General features: G+C 42.7%; 1 protein-coding gene across 3 annotated transcripts in view; it reads left to right on the top strand.

Annotated features, from left to right (window-relative positions):
• The window catches only part of ITCH (itchy E3 ubiquitin protein ligase), a 779961-nt gene that overhangs the window by 436099 nt on the left and 326357 nt on the right, over positions 1–17505 (top strand). For all 3 annotated transcript variants that reach the window (XM_069243816.1, XM_069243814.1, XM_069243815.1), the window contains one exon: positions 3016–3190. In XM_069243816.1, coding sequence (XP_069099917.1) covers positions 3016–3190 — 175 coding nt within the window. The remainder of the gene's footprint in view (positions 1–3015; positions 3191–17505) is intronic.

Here is a 17505-nt window from a genome sequence, read left to right as displayed (position 1 = left end):
AAATTTAGTATTTGGGGTGACCCTGAACCCAGCTCTTCAGATTGCCTGAATTCCTCAAGAAAGAAGGATGACTGCTGAGCTGAAAACCCTGCAGAGAAGAGGAGGAGACACCAACTGACTCGGCCCCAGCCCTACCGGCCCATCTTCTGCTTCGAAAAACTGCAAGAAAAGAAGCAACACATTCTGGAGGACCAGAGACCCCTGAAAAGCCTCCAGGGGACTGCCTGCATCACCGAGGACCAAGCAACTCCAGTGGACAGCGGACTTGCCCAAAGAAAAGACCAAGACACCAACTTTAAAGGGACTACTCTGCACCTGACACCCCCAGCCCGTGTCCAGAAAAACCAACTATCCAGAGAGGACCTCTAGGCGACTCAGACGTGTCCACCCTGGGCTGACCTCTCTGCACCCCCACGATAACGCCTGCAGAGGGAATCCTGAGATCCCCCTGACCGCGACTGCCTGGGACGAAAATATCCAATGCCTGGAGAAGCACTGCACCTGCAGCCACCGTACCGGAGAGAACCCAACCACCGGTGCAGCAACACCCAGTAGGCAGGCCTCATCCTTGCTCAGTCGATGGCTTTCCCGAGAGGCTCCCTGTGCCCTGCCTGCAGCGCCTGTGACCCCGGGGTCCCTCCATAGAGTTCTATTGAGAACCGGAGGCCCTGTTGGCACACTGCACCCAGCCACCTCTGTGCCGCTGAGGGTGTGGTTTTTGGCCTACTTGGGGCCCCACACAGTACTTCTCCAAAGCCCCCTGGTCTGCCCTCTGACAACGCGGGTACTTACCTGCAAGCAGACTGGACTCGGAGTATCCCCATCTACATAGGCGCCCACGTTATTTTGGCTCCTTTTTGACCTCTGCATCTGACCGTCCCTTGGTTGCTGGTGCTGGTTGTTTGGGGTTGCGTTGACACCCCCCCCCCCCAAAAGGTGGGTTACCTATGCCACGGAGACTGAAGTCGTAAGTGTGGTATCTTACCTCAGAAACACTTATCTCCCATGGATCTGCTGACAATTGCACTGTATCCCCTTTTAAAATAGCTTTTTGCCATCTGTACAATATTGATTCTATTCAAAGTCCTAAGTATTACTATGCAAAGTAACTTTCATTTAATGTACTTAGCTGCTAAATGAATCTTGTGGTTCTAAAAATAAATAAACAAAAGAATATTTTTCTGTATAAAAACCTATTGGCCAGAAGTTAAGTCATTGAGTGTGTGTTTTCACGTATAGCGTGTGTGTGTGTGTGTGTGTGTGTGTGTGTGTGTGTGTGTGTGTGTGTGTGTGTGTGTGTGTGTGTGTGTGTGTGTGTGTGTGTGTGTGTGTGTGTGTGTGTGTGTACAACCAATGCTTAACACTACCCTCTGAAAAGCCTAACTGCTCGACCACACTACCACAATAGAGCATTAATATTAACTATTATTGCCTCTGTCAAGCCTCTTTGGGAACCCCTGGACTCTGTGCACACTATATCTCATTTTGATATAGTATATACAGAGCCAGCTTCCTACAGAAACATTCTTGCTTTTTACGGTATACACAAGGCACCTATACTAGGTGATTGGCAGGATGGGCTATGGGAAGTTGTTACAATGAAAAAATTGATTTGACCATAGAAAAAATAATGAACTTCTATGCTACGGATTGGGCCCCATTGATAACGATCCTCTCGAAAGATTATCAGCACTTATGGTGTCTCATGTACTTAAAAGTATTGTATCTCCTACTCTTCAAACATATAAACATTACATTAGTGGTAAAGATTGAATAGGAGCACTGATGGGCTTTGTGACTCCTTGCCTTCAAAACAACACAAGGCTATACTCCTGAAATACCCAAAGGGTGGGTGAGGCGAGAAGAGGGGTGTTGAACTATGGGCAAAAAACTTTGATGTTGGCAAAGATATATTCCTTTGCTCCTCACCGGACAGAGGTTGTAGACAATAGTATTTGTTACATCTATTAATAAAGAAATGTAAACCATAAAACTATTGTTTTTCTCTCGATTTTTGAACAGTAAATAAGGTATTTGCATGATTTAAACTTGGATTTAGAAGACTACCTTCAAATACAGTCCAATACCCATTGTTGAAAAGCATACTGACATGTGTAACATACAGACCTCCTAAAGCTCGTCTCTTTTTTGGTTGTTTTATTATAGTGCCAGAGGGTAGGCACTTTACACATTTGGGGTCTAATAGTCTTACCGGATGCCCCATTGTCCCCCATCTTAGACTACTATAAATATCAAATCCTATCTGCCTTACGATTTCACTGCACATACACCAAGATGGCAGCTTCCTCAAGTTTCAAGCCTTCTTGACCTGTTTCATCCGATACCCTGTCCATAATACCTGAACTCTTCTGTTGGCCAACATGAATGTCCAACAGCTTGCTAGTGTATATAAATTTGATCTGTACTGACTGAGCCAGAGATTGGGCCTCTTGCCTTTTACAAAGACAACCTTAGTTTTTGATTGTTACTCATTAAGGTCATTCATTGGAAGGATCCTAGTAGCACAGTGTGAGAAGATATGGATGTATATGTTGCTATACCTTCGCTCTGTTCCAGACATGTAGATCTGTGCTTAGCATCTTTCTTCATAATGCGATTTACTGTTCAGAACCTCATACATGGCAGAAAATGCTTCCAAACTCTTAACATTGCATCCACACTAACTCACTCACAGCCACAGATGCAAGCTCGTGTCTACAGCTAATTGGGCATCATTCACTGCGGCAAGGTGACAAAAATGGCAGGAGTATGCTATTCAAGTGTATTATGTAGATGTAAAAGTAATTAAAATGACAACATTGTGAACGCTTGTGTTTTTATTTCAAATGCTTTTTAAAATTTCTCTGTCACCTTATTGTCTCAAACTCTCAAATCAAACGTACCTTGACAGTGCTTAAAAAAAAAAAAAAAAAGCTGAGTTGTGCATATCGGTTGAGCAGCCTATATAACAATTACTAAAGGTGAAAACATTTTATCATCTTTTTCAACCTTTAGATGGGAAAGGCGTGTTGACAACATGAACAGAATTTATTACGTTGACCATATCACCCGAACAACAACCTGGCAGCGACCTACACTTGAATCAGTGCGGAATTATGAGCAGTGGCAGCTCCAACGTAATCAGCTACAGGGAGCGATGCAACAGTTTAACCAGCGATTCATCTATGGGGTGAGAAGCATGTTAAACAAGGGTTGGTCTAATGATTCAGACAAATTTTAAAGAGAACACCTTAATCTCTCTTTTTATGTATCCTCCTTCTGATGTATTGTCTATGGCCCCAGATGCTTTACCTTTCTGTCCTCCATTACAAAAACCCAAAACACTGTAAAAAGAAAAACAGAATCTGAAACAAAAGCAGCATTGACCATGCCCGATCCAACTCGATGTTCTGGTACTACAACACAGCAGTACTTCCTTTGCATCTGTGCCTTTTCCCTGTGTTCGCCGATTGTCAGGTTTTGAAGCCTTTTTGTTTTTAAGTGTAACATCAGGTTATATTCATAATATGGGGTATTTTTTATTTTTTTTGTAGTCCATTAACATAGCTACTGTATTTTTATTACCGATGTGTGCTGTGTTTAAAGTGTGTTTGTAGATGCCTTCGTGCTTTATATGGCACATTGTATGACATATTATCAGTGGTCCCAGGCAGGAATAACCATAAATGGATCCAGATTTATAGACATCTGTGTATCCAGGATTTATTATTGACCACAGGTAAGTAATGAACATCTGTGCTTGTGATCATGCATAGCTTCTTGGCCTGCTAAACCATCAGTGGGCAAGAAAAGCTGCATTTGTTATTGTCCTGGCCCCTTAGTGTGCATCTGAAAAAAATAATTGTTGTCCAGAGATTTACATTTTTTGTTTTTGTATCATTAGAGAAGTAATGTAGCCTGGGTAGACATTGTTTATCAGGGCTGAATTGTTTTTTTCTTTCTGGACAACATTTTTAAAAATGGAGGATGTGTTGCAGTGATGTTGTAATATTTCAGGAACCATGAGACCTATATACTTCATTTTGGTGTCAAAACATAATTTTTGGGGATCAAGTAGTCTAATAGAGACAGAAAATAACTCCTCAGCGTAACCCTTCCTCCATTTTCCGAAATGGCAGCCCTATATTAAGTGTTTTATCCATCACATTGATAATTTATTTGAATATTATTTTTGTTTCAGGTTTTCCGTTGATTCAAATTCACAAACATCAGCGAAGCAGGTGGTAGCGCAGGATCTTTACCTCTAATAGAGTGTTCCTAGCTACAAAATCTCAGGACTCCGCCTACAAAGAAAAATGTGTTATATGCAAAACTAACCCGAAAGAAAAGATAACATGAACTGTGGCTGGACAGTAGAGAGTTTGAGATGCTGCAGTAATCGGCAAGACAAAGTTCATAAAAGATCGAAACTGATCAAATATTTTAGCATTCTAACTGCAAGTGCTACACGTCGTATACAGCCTAAAAAAAAATAGTCAAAACAAATAGCAGAAACCAATTAAAAGAATCAGAGACGTCTGAGAAAGCGGCAACGACCAAACCCAATGCCCAACCTCTTACAAGATCGATGGCTACCCCTCATCCACCTCCAGTAACTGATCAGAAAGCAGGGGTAATTTCAGTGTGTTATCTGTGGTTTAGCCAGAATAAGGGCCTAAGGCATAGACTAAAGAACAAAGTACAGAGTATGTGAGTATCAAAGGGCAAATGTGTTTTTATCTCCAGCTGTTTTTTTCCAAGATGGAAGTTTTCAGATCAGTAGCTGATCTAAACAGCAAGGTGAATGTATTTGCAGCAGATTTGTATTCCCACCTGAACTGCATGCGTGCATACATTTGAAAATACGAATGTACAGTGAACTCCCAGCCGCAATGTAACAGCCAGCCTACAGTTAAGTTTGCACTCTTTGAAAAAACAAATGAAGTTTTAAAGCCACTCTTGAGTGCTGGCTATGGATTCACTCTAAGTGAGATCAGAGAAATAATGGTCAACATCGATGAAACTGTATTGATCCATAATAATGAAATTAAGATCTTTCTGGTGAGAATGTACGATAGAATTTGTTTTTATCAGTCTAAAAAATAAGAATGAGGCACTTAGTGTTCTCAGCTGATTTGACGAATGAATTTCTTGCTGCCAAATAAGATCACAGGATGCAATAAAATCATCAGGAGCCATTTTAAGAAACGTCCTGAAAGATTTAGATTTTTAACTTAATGACAAATTGTCTGATGCCCTAGAGCTCTGCAAATCATGGGAGACAACAAGAATGCCTGATGTTGTCTTAACATTTTTTACATCATTGTTTAATATCAGCAAAGCAAAACTGTTACAAACTAACGTTCTTGAGTTCGGAACAGAAGCAGACAACATTGATGATGGCTTTGAAGATATAAGCGAAGAAGTGGAAGACAATTACATGAACTGGCAGGCTTATGCTGTGCAAATGTACTCTTTTCCGAATCATGTTTTATGAATAACATCATGGCAAAAATAAACTCCGCTACACATTGACTGCCCACGCAGTCTGACAAGGGCAAAAATAGAGAGCTAATCACTCCAATGAAAAGAATTGGTGTATCAACATGTTATGACATAGTACAGTTAGGAACTTGTTGGCAGCTCACACTGTAAAATTTTGTGAATCAGATAGCACACCACTTCCAAGTCACTTTACAATTGCTGCTCTTGATAATTTCGAATTTTGAAGACAGCTTTTCTTTGTCTGGAACAGCCAGCACACATGATACTGCTATGGTGCTTTTTCAAGACTGTACAAATGAAGTAGCTACTGGAAAACAAGCTGTCAGCTATAGGTATAAACAAGCAAAGCTGCAAACTTATAACCCAGCTGCTTTGCCAACGTGTGCAAAATCACTGCAAGACATTAACATGTTTTAGTTTACCAGAAAGTTTCAAAGTGGCTGAGGACATGGATGATGATCTTCCTGATGCTGCGGTCTGCAAAGCTGATTTAACTGAATTTATCATAGTGCTTTTTCGGTGCGGACTGAAAGACGAAGAAAAGCCAGCTCCTCCGTGGGCTGAAATTCATGCTCTGATCTCCCAGAACACCGTCCCACTGAAGAAGATTGTGGTTTTACCAGAGAAAGTGTCTCCACTCACAAACTACGCAACAGTATACACTGCTCTAAAAAAAAAAATCTGAAATGTGCCTGCTCAGCTTGAAGACCAGCCTACCCTGCCAATTTGCTGCGATGAAGGTGTTTTCCATATTGTAGCTGACATGTTTATGAGCTATCCAGTAGAATTTGATGATCTTTATCCAATGATAGGCATTTTCCACATGACAAAAGTTGTGTTGCGGTGTGAGGGAAGTTATCTCAGTGGATGTGGCATAGACGATGCACTTATTGAGGCTAAAATCTTTGGAAGCGTAACTGTCAGTATTGAGCGGAACTGATGTTCATTCATTAAAAGGTATGCTCATCATATCTGAGGCTATAGAAGTTTTGCGTTTGACTGCTTTCTGGATCAAGAATGACAAATTACGTTTTTCATATTTTATCTCAGAAGTGATCAAGGCACAGTCCGATTGCGACCGTCGGGGTCGATTTAACGCCACAAGGGCGTCCACACCCTTCTTGGGCCTATTTCGGCAAACTGTAGTCGAAGAATGATAGGCTGATGGAGCAAACTCCATTTCCGTTCTGTCCTCGGTGTCACTCCAAGTTTCCCTACACGGATCAACACTTGGTGTGTAATTTGTGTCTATATCTGGAACACAGAGAAGAAACTTGCTATGGCTGTAGATCTTTTTAGTCAAAGAAGACTCTCCGGGACTGAAGGGCGTGCCAACTAGAAATGGCGTCCGAGGCAACAGATGACACACCCGACATCTTCATGGAAGAGCACGCACAGGAAGGATGACCCTGCACAGCGTTATCCATTAGAGACTTTGATTCGGACCTCAGATGTTGAGAGCCAATTCATCCCACTGGTGCAGTACATGAGTACATCAGCACCATCGCACCAAACAAAGACTATTAAAAAGACTTATGCATTGGTCACCGGTCCTTCATTACCCTTGGGCCATGGTAGGAGCCGAAAAACTTATTTGGATGACCTGCCTTCGGGTTCAGCACTTGAAATACATAAGACCAAAATGCATTCAGCACCGACCAAACAGACATCTCAATCTGTTTCAGTATCAAGCCGAAAACCCAAAATACCTATTTCAGAGCCGAAAACATCACTTTCAGAGCTGACATTTTCAGTTGGAGTTAAATATTCAGTGTCAAAACCTTCAAACTGAAAATAGCTATCACTAAACATCCTGCAGTTACAGGGGCATCGTCTTCCGTAGAACCAATACTTGAAGTAATGGACACTAAACAGCACAAGCTTCAAATACAAAAGGGACAGGAAGGATTATAGCCTCTCCTCCTGTTCCAATTAAAAGGATTGTCACATTTTAAGAGGCTTTAGACGCCGGGCCTCCCCCTAAGAAAGCCTCCAAGGAAAAGGACATGGCTCCAGAACAACCTCAGTCTTCACCAACTCATTCTCCTTTACTTCCTTCTACTCCACCACCACCACCATCGTCTCCATATTCCACAATATTCTCTCCACAAACATCATCAGCATCAGCTCATAGGGATGATTTAAGTGATGTTCAACAGGATGCAGACCATGGGGATCTATATGATCCTGATCCCATTTTATCTAATGACCCTGACTTATATCCAGCAAGGCCATTTCCCCCTGAAGTTACCACTGCTTACAATCAAGTAATAGCTAGAGCAACTGCGTATCGCAACGTCCAGTTGCACACAGACCCAATTGAAGAGGACTTTTCATTTAATACTCAAACAACTACACACAGAGTCCCAAACGCTCCCTGTGCTTCCAGCCATGCCCAGGCATGCTACTGACATATTTAATGCACCTGCCAAACCAAGGATCAATACACCTACGATCGATTGACAAAAAAATACAAAGTTGCACCCTCTGATCCAACTTTTATAAGAACACAATTGCCACTTTACTCCATAGTGGTAAGCGCGGCCCGAAAATGTGCCAACAGTCAGTCTACAGAGGATGCTCCTCCTTCAGACAAGGAGAGTAAACAATTAGACAGGGCAAAAGAGTAGCTGCTAATTACTGGAGAATTGAAAATTCTCAGGCACTCCTTGCAAGATATGATACAGCTCACTGGCATGAAATGGAAACACTGTTGCAATATCTTCCAAAGTTATAAACTTGAAATAAAACAAGCTGTATTAAACATGCCTTTTAATTAAGAGCACTTGGGCCAGAGGTGGTTACCACCATAGAAAAACTTGAAGAAGACCCTGACACATCTAAAGACATGGGTGCGTTATATACCGCACCTACTAGGGGCACTTTTCGTAGGCCACAGTTTAGAGGTGATTTTAAAACCTCAATCACAGAGCAATCCACTTCACAATGAAAACAAGGAACACATTTTTATAACACAGATTCCTTTAGAGGACCCATACAGAGCCTTAAACAATAGAGGAAGAGGTTAAACATCTGCATCTAGAGGTTCTACTTCCACAACAAAAGTGACGTTTTGCAAATCCCCACAGCGCATACATCTCCTGTGGGAGGAAGACTGGTACATTTTTATCCACAGTAGTACAACATCTCCACAGATCAGTGGATTCCATCAATTATCCAACGTGGCTGTTGTCTAGAACATATTTCCACTCCACCAAATATTCCACCTCGTCCTACACAAACTCTCTCACGACCATCTTGCTGTACTAAAGGAGGAAGTACAGTCCCTTTTTCTCAAAAACGCTATAGAACCAGTCACTACATCCCAACAGGGGTTAGGGATATATTCACTTTACTTCCTGATATCCAAAAAGGACGGTTCATTAAGGCCCATTTTAGATCTCCGGCCTCTCAAGCTACACATACTTACAGAGCATTTCCATATGGTCACTCTGCAAGATGTTATTCCTCTACTACAGCAAGGGAATTATGACAGCACTGGATCTGAAAGATGCTTATTTTCATATTCCCATACATCCAGCACACCCTATTATCTAAGATTTGTCATTGCAGGAAAACATTACCAATTCAAGGTACCACCATTCAGGGTAACAGCCACAAGAGTATTCACAAAATGCTTGGCAGTGGTAGCAGCATTTCTCAGAAGAGAACACATACATGTTTTCCCATATCTAGATGATTGGCTCATATAAGCCAATACCATTCAAACTGCCACCAAACACTCGGTACACATTAAATCTTCTACACGAATTAGGGTTCAAAATAAATTAATTCAAATCTCATCTTCAACCCTCACAAATACAGCTTTATCTAGGAGCAATTCTGGGGGGGGGGGGGGGGCGGGGATGGAACTCTCTCTCCAGTTGTCCCTTCTAGCTGAGACAATTTGGAAGTGGGTGATTCACAATCCTATTCAATTACTGTCAGAATATCTCCCAGGAATGGACAATCAGTTAGCGGACCTATTAAACAGGACGAATCAACAAGTCAGCGAATGGGAAATTCACCCATAAGTATTTCACCAATACTTTCAATTATGGGGGGGATACCAGAGAGAGATCTCTTTGCCACTTCAGAAAACTCAAAATGCCAAAACTTCATATCCAGATAACCACAACCTGTCTGAGGGCATTGCTCTATGTATGAATTGGTCAGAGATATATGCTCATGCTTTTCTGCCTCTCCCACTCATACCATTTCTAATCTGCAGATTGAAACAAACATCACTCACCATGATTCTTGTAGCCCCAACATGGGCACGTCAGCCTTGGTACACAACGCTGTTGGATCTGTCTGTGGTTCAGAAACTTCCAAACAGACCAAATCTTTTGACTCCTAAGAAAGGTAAAATCAGACATCCAAACCCTAAAGCACTCAATCTTGCCATTTGGCTCCTGAAGTCCTAGAGTTTGGCTGCTTACAACTTCCTTCTGGAAGTATAGACATTCTTAAAGAAGCATATAACCTACAACTAGTCAGTGTTATGCTGCTAAATGGAAACATTTTTGTATATTATTGTCAACCTAAAAATATTGATCCACTTAAAGCCTCAGTACAAGACATTTTCTGTTATTTGCTACATTTACAAAAGGCAAATCTAGCATACGCTTCTATTAGACTTCATTTAGTTGCCATAGCTGCTTACCTCCAAAACAGACAGCGTATTTTATTGCGAATTCCTGTGATTAAGGCATTTATGGAAAGCCTTAAGAGAATTATTCCACCCAGAGTTCCTCCATCTCCTTCATGGAACCTTAACATTGTACTTACTAGAATTATAGGTCCACCATTTGAACCCATGCATTCCTGTGGTTTACAGTTCCTTTCATGGAAGGTTGCATTTTTTAGCTATAACCTCTCTAAGGAGAGTTAGTGAAATCCAAGCGCTCACTTTAGAGGAACCCTTCTTCTAAATTCACAAAGATAAAATAGTCCTTATAACAAATCCTACATTCCTACTCCAGGTAGTTTGTCCATTTCATATTAATCAATCAGTGGAGTTGCCAGTTTTCTTCCGACAACCAGACTAACTCGCTGAAAGAGCTCTCCATACACTGAATGTTAAAAGAGCTGTCATGTATTATATTGACAGGACAAAAAGTTTTAGGAAATCAAAACAACTATGCTTTTTTAGAGCCTCACAAGGGTAATCCAATTTGAAAAAATGGATTAGCACATTCTACCAGGAAAAAGGTACCTCTATGGCCTTTTTAGGAAACATTCCAATAGCAGATATTTGTAAAGCTGCTACCTGCTCTACACCACACACATTTACTCAATACTACTGTGTAGATGTTCTAGCTCGTCAACAAGCAAATGTTGGCCAAGCACTCCTTAGGACATTATTTCAAGCTACTCCAACTCCTACAGGCTAGCCACTGCTTTTTTGGGAGGAGACTACTTTACAGTCTATGCAAAGCATGTGTATCTACAGCTACACATGCCATCAAATGGAAAATGTTACATACCCAGTAGACATCTGTTCATGGCATGTGGTGCTGTAGATTTACATGCGCCCTCCACAGAAGCCTGTGGTTGTTGTAGTACAACATACTGTAAATACCTACATACATTGAATGAACATCTCTTTTATGTACTATCTACTTACACATATATACACTCTTTACTTCACACGCCTGTGGGAAAACAATCTAACAAAGCACTCTATGCTTATGCGCAGTATCACCGAGAGGAGAAGTCACTCGATCTTGTGACTCGAACATATTCTTAGAAGAAAAACAACTTGTAACACTCTGAGCCCAGCACTAGATGGCAGCCTTATGCAAAGCATGTGAATCTAGAGCACTACATGCCACGAACAGATGTCTCCTGGGTAAGTAACATTCTCATTTGTTTCATATTTCATTTATAAACAATGTTTGGTGTGTACATAAAAGGATAAAAAATTATATATGTTCGATGGCATGTGTAGCTGCAGATACACATGCTGTGCATATCCCGCCTTCTAGTGTTGGGCTCGGAGTGTTACAAGTTGTTTTTCTTCGAAGAAGTCTTTTCGAGTCACGAGATCGAGGGACTCCTCTCATTTCGGCTCCATTGCGCATGGGCATCGACTCCATCTTAGATTGTTTTCTTTCCACCATCTGGTTCGGACGTGTTCCTCTTCGCTCCTTGTTTCGGTTCAGAAAGTTAGTTAAATCTCGGAAAACTCGACAGTATTGTTTGCGTTCGGTGTCGGGTTAGTTATAGCAGATAAAGCAAAAACAACAAGTGATGGACGGAATGCTGAACATTGTTAAACACTCACCCCCAGTCATAGATCTGGGTTTAATCCATCGTTCTTTTGCTCACCATGCCACCCCAGTTTGGACCCAGCCATATGCAAATCAGTCTTGACCCTGTTCCTCATGGGAACAGTCCAGACCGAACTGCCAAGCCAGGTCCTCACTGGACCGGAAACAAGCATCCTGGGACCCGGTTCGCGGTTTCACCCCTCATCAGCCAGGCTAGCTTGAATCCAGTGGCATGGGAAGCACGGGACCCACGTCTGGGCATACCCTTCCCACTTAGGGCGACAAAGCAAAAACAACAAGTGATGGACGGAATGCTGAACATTGTCAAACACTCACCCCCAGTCATAGATCTGGGTTTAATCCATCGTTCTTTTGCTCACCATGCTACCCCAGTTTGGACCCAGCCATATGCAAATCAGTCTTGACCCTGTTCCTCATGGGAACAGTCCAGACCGAACTGCCAAGCATTCCGTCCATCACTTGTTGTTTTTGCTTTGTCGCCCTAAGTGGTAAGGGTATGCCCAGACGTGGGTCTCGTGCTTCCCATGCCACTGGATTCAAGCTAGCCTGGATAATGAGGGGTGAAACCCCGAAACCGGTCCCAGGATGCTTGTTTCCAGTCCAGGGAAGACCTGGCCTAGCAGTTCGGGCTGGACTGTTCCCATGGGGAACAGGGTCAAGAATGATTTGCATATGGCTGGGTCCAAACTGGAATGGCATGGGCAGCAAAAAAACGATGGATTTAGGCCCAGATCACTGTACTGGGGGTGAATGTTTGACAATGTTCAGCATTCCGTCCATCACTTGTTGTTTTTGCTTTTTAGTTATAGCAGATAGACACCGAATAAAAGAAGAGCTCCGGTAGCCCTTCGGGGCTTCCATTCCCCGGCGGGGGCTGGTCAGCCCGACCGCGTGCGTCTTCAAGGCTAATGGAACGGACCTCATTCCGCTTCTGCCCAAATGCCACAGTAAGTATCCTTACACAGACCAGCATTTGGTCTGTAATTTGTGTTTGGCCCCCGAACACAAAGAGGATACCTGCAAGGCCTGCCGGGCATTTTGGTCAAAAAAGACGCTACGGGACCGGAGAGCTCGAAGGCTTCAAATGGCGTTGATGCCGTCAGGACAACACGACGTCGAAGAGGAGAGGAGACTTACTCCATTCCGGATTCAGACTCGGACGAGGCCGAGAGTGAACAGCCGGCGAAAACCATGAGTAAAACTGCCCCGGACAAAACTCACACCAAGATAATGAAAGCCCAGGGGACGCCACCGCCAGCAGGCCATGGCTTAACCCGTAAACATGGTGACCAACCATCGGCGCCGAAAAAGGGCACACACGTGTCGAAAACATCCGACTCCGGTCGAGATACCGGCACAGAGTATACTCGGCACCGAGATACTGGCTCCGACCAGACTCTATACCAGTTCCGACCAAAGTCAGCACCGAGAGATCGGCACCCCAAAACCAAAAAAGGTGGCTTCGGAGCCAAAAAAGACTGCGGAAAAAGTTTCTGTGCTGAAACACCCAGCATCGGAGCCGAAACAGAGCTCCTATTCTGAAGAACAAGGCCTGTCACCACAACTTCAAGGCCATAAATTTGGACAAGAATTGGAGCTGGGAGAGCCAGACTATACACAAAGAAGGCTCCATATTCAGAAAGACACAGGGAAAATAAGAACTCTTCCCCCCTATTAAAATGAAAAGGAAACTTGCTTTCCAAGAAACAGATAAACAGCCAAAAGCAAAGGTGGCGAAAGAAAAAACTCCACCATGTTTTTCGCCACAACCATCGCCACAGCACTCACCGCAACTGTCACCAATTGCAACACCCCCTATGATGCAATCTCCAACGCACACAGGGATGACCCAGGATGACCCAGATGCATGGGATCTATACGATGCACCAGTATCTGACAATAGTCCAGACTGCTACCCGGCAAGACTGTCACCACCTGAAGACAGTACTGCTTACATTCAGGTGGTGTCCAGAGCAGCTACTTTTCACAATGTAGCACTGCATGCTGAACCTATTGAGGATGACTTTTTATTTAATACTTTGTCGTCAACACACAGCCAGTACCAGAGTCTGCCGATGTTACCAGGGATGTTAAAACACGCAAAACAAGTGTTTCAAGACCCCGTCAAATGCAGAGCTATTACACCTAGGTTTGAAAAAAAGTACAAGCCTCCCCCTACGGACCCTGTGTACATCACGCAACAACTAACACCTGACTCAGTGGTAGTAGGCGCAGCACGCAAAAAGGGCAAACTCACAGACTTCTGGGGATGCACCACCACCCGACAAAGAAAGTCGAAAGTTTGATGCAGCGGGGAAAAGAGTTGCAGCACAGGCAGCCAATCAATGGCGCATTGCCAATTCACAGGCTTTATTGGCAAAATATGACAGGGCTCATTGGGATGAAATGCAGCATTTTATTGAACATCTTCCCAAGGAGTTTCAAAAGTGTGCACAACAAATGATGGAGGAGGGCCAAAGTATCTCCAACAACCAGATACGATCGGCAATGGATGCAGCGGCCACAGCCGCCAGCACTGTGAACACAGCAGTCATTATTCAGAGACACGCATGGCTCCGCACCTCCGGATTTTAGCCAGAGATCCAACAGGCTGTGCTTAATATGCCTTTTAATGGACAACAGTTGTTTGGGCCGGAGGTGGATACAGCTATAGAGAAGCTAAAGAAGGACACTGACACGGCCAAAGCCATGGGCGCGCTCTACTCACCACAGAACAGAGGCACCTTTAGGAAGCCACACTTTAGAGGGGGGTTTCGAGGCCAAAGCACAGAACCCTCAACCTCACAAGCCGAACCCACATACCAGGGCCAGTATCAAAGAGGAGGCTTTCGGGGACAATATAGAGGTGGACAGTTCCCTAAAAGCAGAGAGAAATTCCAAAGCCCAAAGACCCCATAAACTAAACAGTGACTTCAATGTCACAAATCCCCAACACAACACCAGTTGGGGGGGGGGGGTAGAGAGACTCACAGATTATTACAAAAATTGGGAAGAAATAACTACAGACTTGTGGGTCCTAGCCATTATCCAACATGGTTATTGCATAGAATTCCTACAATTACCACCAAATGTGCCTCCAAGAACACACATGTCCAAACAGCACTTGGATCTATTACAACTAGAAGTCCAAGCGTTGTTACAAAAAGAGGCAATAGAACTGGTACCCAACCATCAGAAAGGAACAGGTGTTTATTCCCTATATTTTCTAATACCCAAAAAGGACAAAACTCTGAGGCCCATCTTAGATCTCAGAACACTAAATCTTTACATCAAATCAGATCACTTTAACATGGTAACACTTCAAGACGTGATCCCCTTGCTCAAACAACAAGACTACATTTCAACATTAGATCTCAAGGATGCGTACTTCCATATACCCATACATCCTTCACACAGGAAATACTTAAGGTTTGTAATCCAAGGAGTACATTACCAATTCAGAGTGTTACCATTCGGGATAACAGCAGCACCAAGGGTATTTACAAAATGCCTTGCAGTAGTAGCCGCACATATCAGAAGACAGCACATACACGTATTCCCGTATCTAGACGATTGGTTAATAAATACCAACACTCAGAAACAGTGTCTTCAACACACAAAATACGTCATAGAAACCATTCACAAACTAGGGTTCTCAATAAACTACCTAAAATCACACTTACAACTGTGTCTAAGTCCACAAACGGTACAAGCATTCCAAAACGTAATACAAAGCATGCACCCAAACCAACAATATCAAGTAAAATTAGTGATGAAACTTCTAGGCATGATGTCTTCATGCATAGCCATTGTACCAAATGCAAGGTTACACTTGCGGACCTTACAGCAGTGCCTAGCGACACAATGGACACAAGCACAGGGTCAACTTCAGGATCTAGTTTTGATAGACCGCCAAGCACACACCTCGCTTCAATGGTGGAATCCTATAAATTTAAACCAAGGGCGGCCCTTCCAAGACCCAGTGCCTCAATACGTGATTACAACAGATGCTTCCATGGTAGGGTGGGGAGCACACCTCAACCAAAACAGCATCCAGGGACAATGGGAGACACAGCAAAAACAACTTCATATAAATCAACTAGAACTACTAGCAGTGTTTCTAGCATTAAAAGCATTTCAACCACTAATAGCCCACAAGCACATTCTTGTCAAAACAGACAACATGAAAACAATCTATTACCTAAACAAACAGGGAGGGACACACTTATCACAGTTGTCTCTTAGCACAAAGGATTTGACATTGGGCGATTCACAATCACATTCGCCTTATAGCGCAATACATACCAGGAATTCAGAACCAGTTAGCCGACAATCTCAGTCGAGATCACCAACAGATCCACGAATGGGAAATTCATCCCCAGATACTACAAACCTACTTCCAAAACTGGGGAACACTGCAAATAGACCTATTAGCAACAAAAGAAAACGCAAAATGCCAAAACTTCGCATCCAGGTACCCACACCCTCACTCCAAGGGCAATGCGTTATGGATGAGTTGGTCAGGGATATTTGCTTATGCTTTTCCCCCTCTCCCACTCCTTCCGTATCTAGTAAACAAATTGAGTCAAAACAAACTCAAACTAATACTAGTAGCACCAACTTGGGCACGCCAACCATGGTATACAACACTACTAGACCTGTCAGTAGTGCCTCATATCAAGCTACCAAACAGACCAGATCTGCTAACTCAACACAGACAACAGATCAGGCACCCGAATCCAGCATCGCTCAATCTAGCAATCTGGCTCCTGAAGTCTTAGAATTTGGACATCTAGACCTTACACAAGAATGTATGGAGGTCGTCAAACAGGCTAGGAAACCTACTACAAGACATTGCTACGCAAATAAATGGAAACAATTTTGTTTATTACTGTCATAATAATCAAATTCAACCATTACACGCGCCCACGACAAACATTGTAAGCTACTTACTACACTTGCAAAAGTCTAAGTTAGCTTTTTCATCCATTAAAATACATCTCACAGCAATTTCTGCCTATCTGCAAACTACACATTCAACCTAATTATGTAGAATCCCAGTCATAAAAGCATTTACGGAGGGTCTAAAAAGGATCATTCCCCCAAGAACACCACCAGTTCCTTCGTGGAACCTCAATATTGTATTAACACGACTCATAGGTCCACCATTTGAACCCATGCACTCTTGTGAGATGCAATACTTAACATGGAAAGTATGCTTTCTAATAGCTATCACATGTCTCAGGAGAGTAAGTGAAATACAAGCCTTTACCATACAGGAACCCTTTATACAAATACACAAACATAAAGTGGTTCTACGCACAAACCCCAAATTTTTACCAAAAGTTATATCACCGTTCCACTTAAATTAAACAGTGGAACTCCCAGTATTTTTTCCACAACCAGACTCTGTAGCTGAAAGAGCATTACATACATTAGACATAAAAAGAGCACTAATGTATTACATTGATAGAACCAAACAATTTCGCAAAACAAAGCAATTGTTTGTAGCTTTTCAAAAACCTCATGCAGGGAATCCAATATCCAAACAAGGCATTGCCAGATGGATAGTTAAGTGTATTTAAACCTGTTATGTTAAAGCAAAGAGAGAACTGCCTATTACACCAAAGGCACACTCCACTAGAAAGAAAACCACCATCATGGTCTTTCTAGGAAATATACCAATGACAGAAATCTGTAAGGC

This window comes from Pleurodeles waltl, chromosome 7 (genome assembly GCF_031143425.1).
Source record: "Pleurodeles waltl isolate 20211129_DDA chromosome 7, aPleWal1.hap1.20221129, whole genome shotgun sequence".
Classification (NCBI taxonomy): Eukaryota; Metazoa; Chordata; class Amphibia; order Caudata; family Salamandridae; genus Pleurodeles; species Pleurodeles waltl.
Note: the sequence above shows the minus strand (reverse complement) of the source record. Positions and strands in the feature narration are given on the sequence as shown.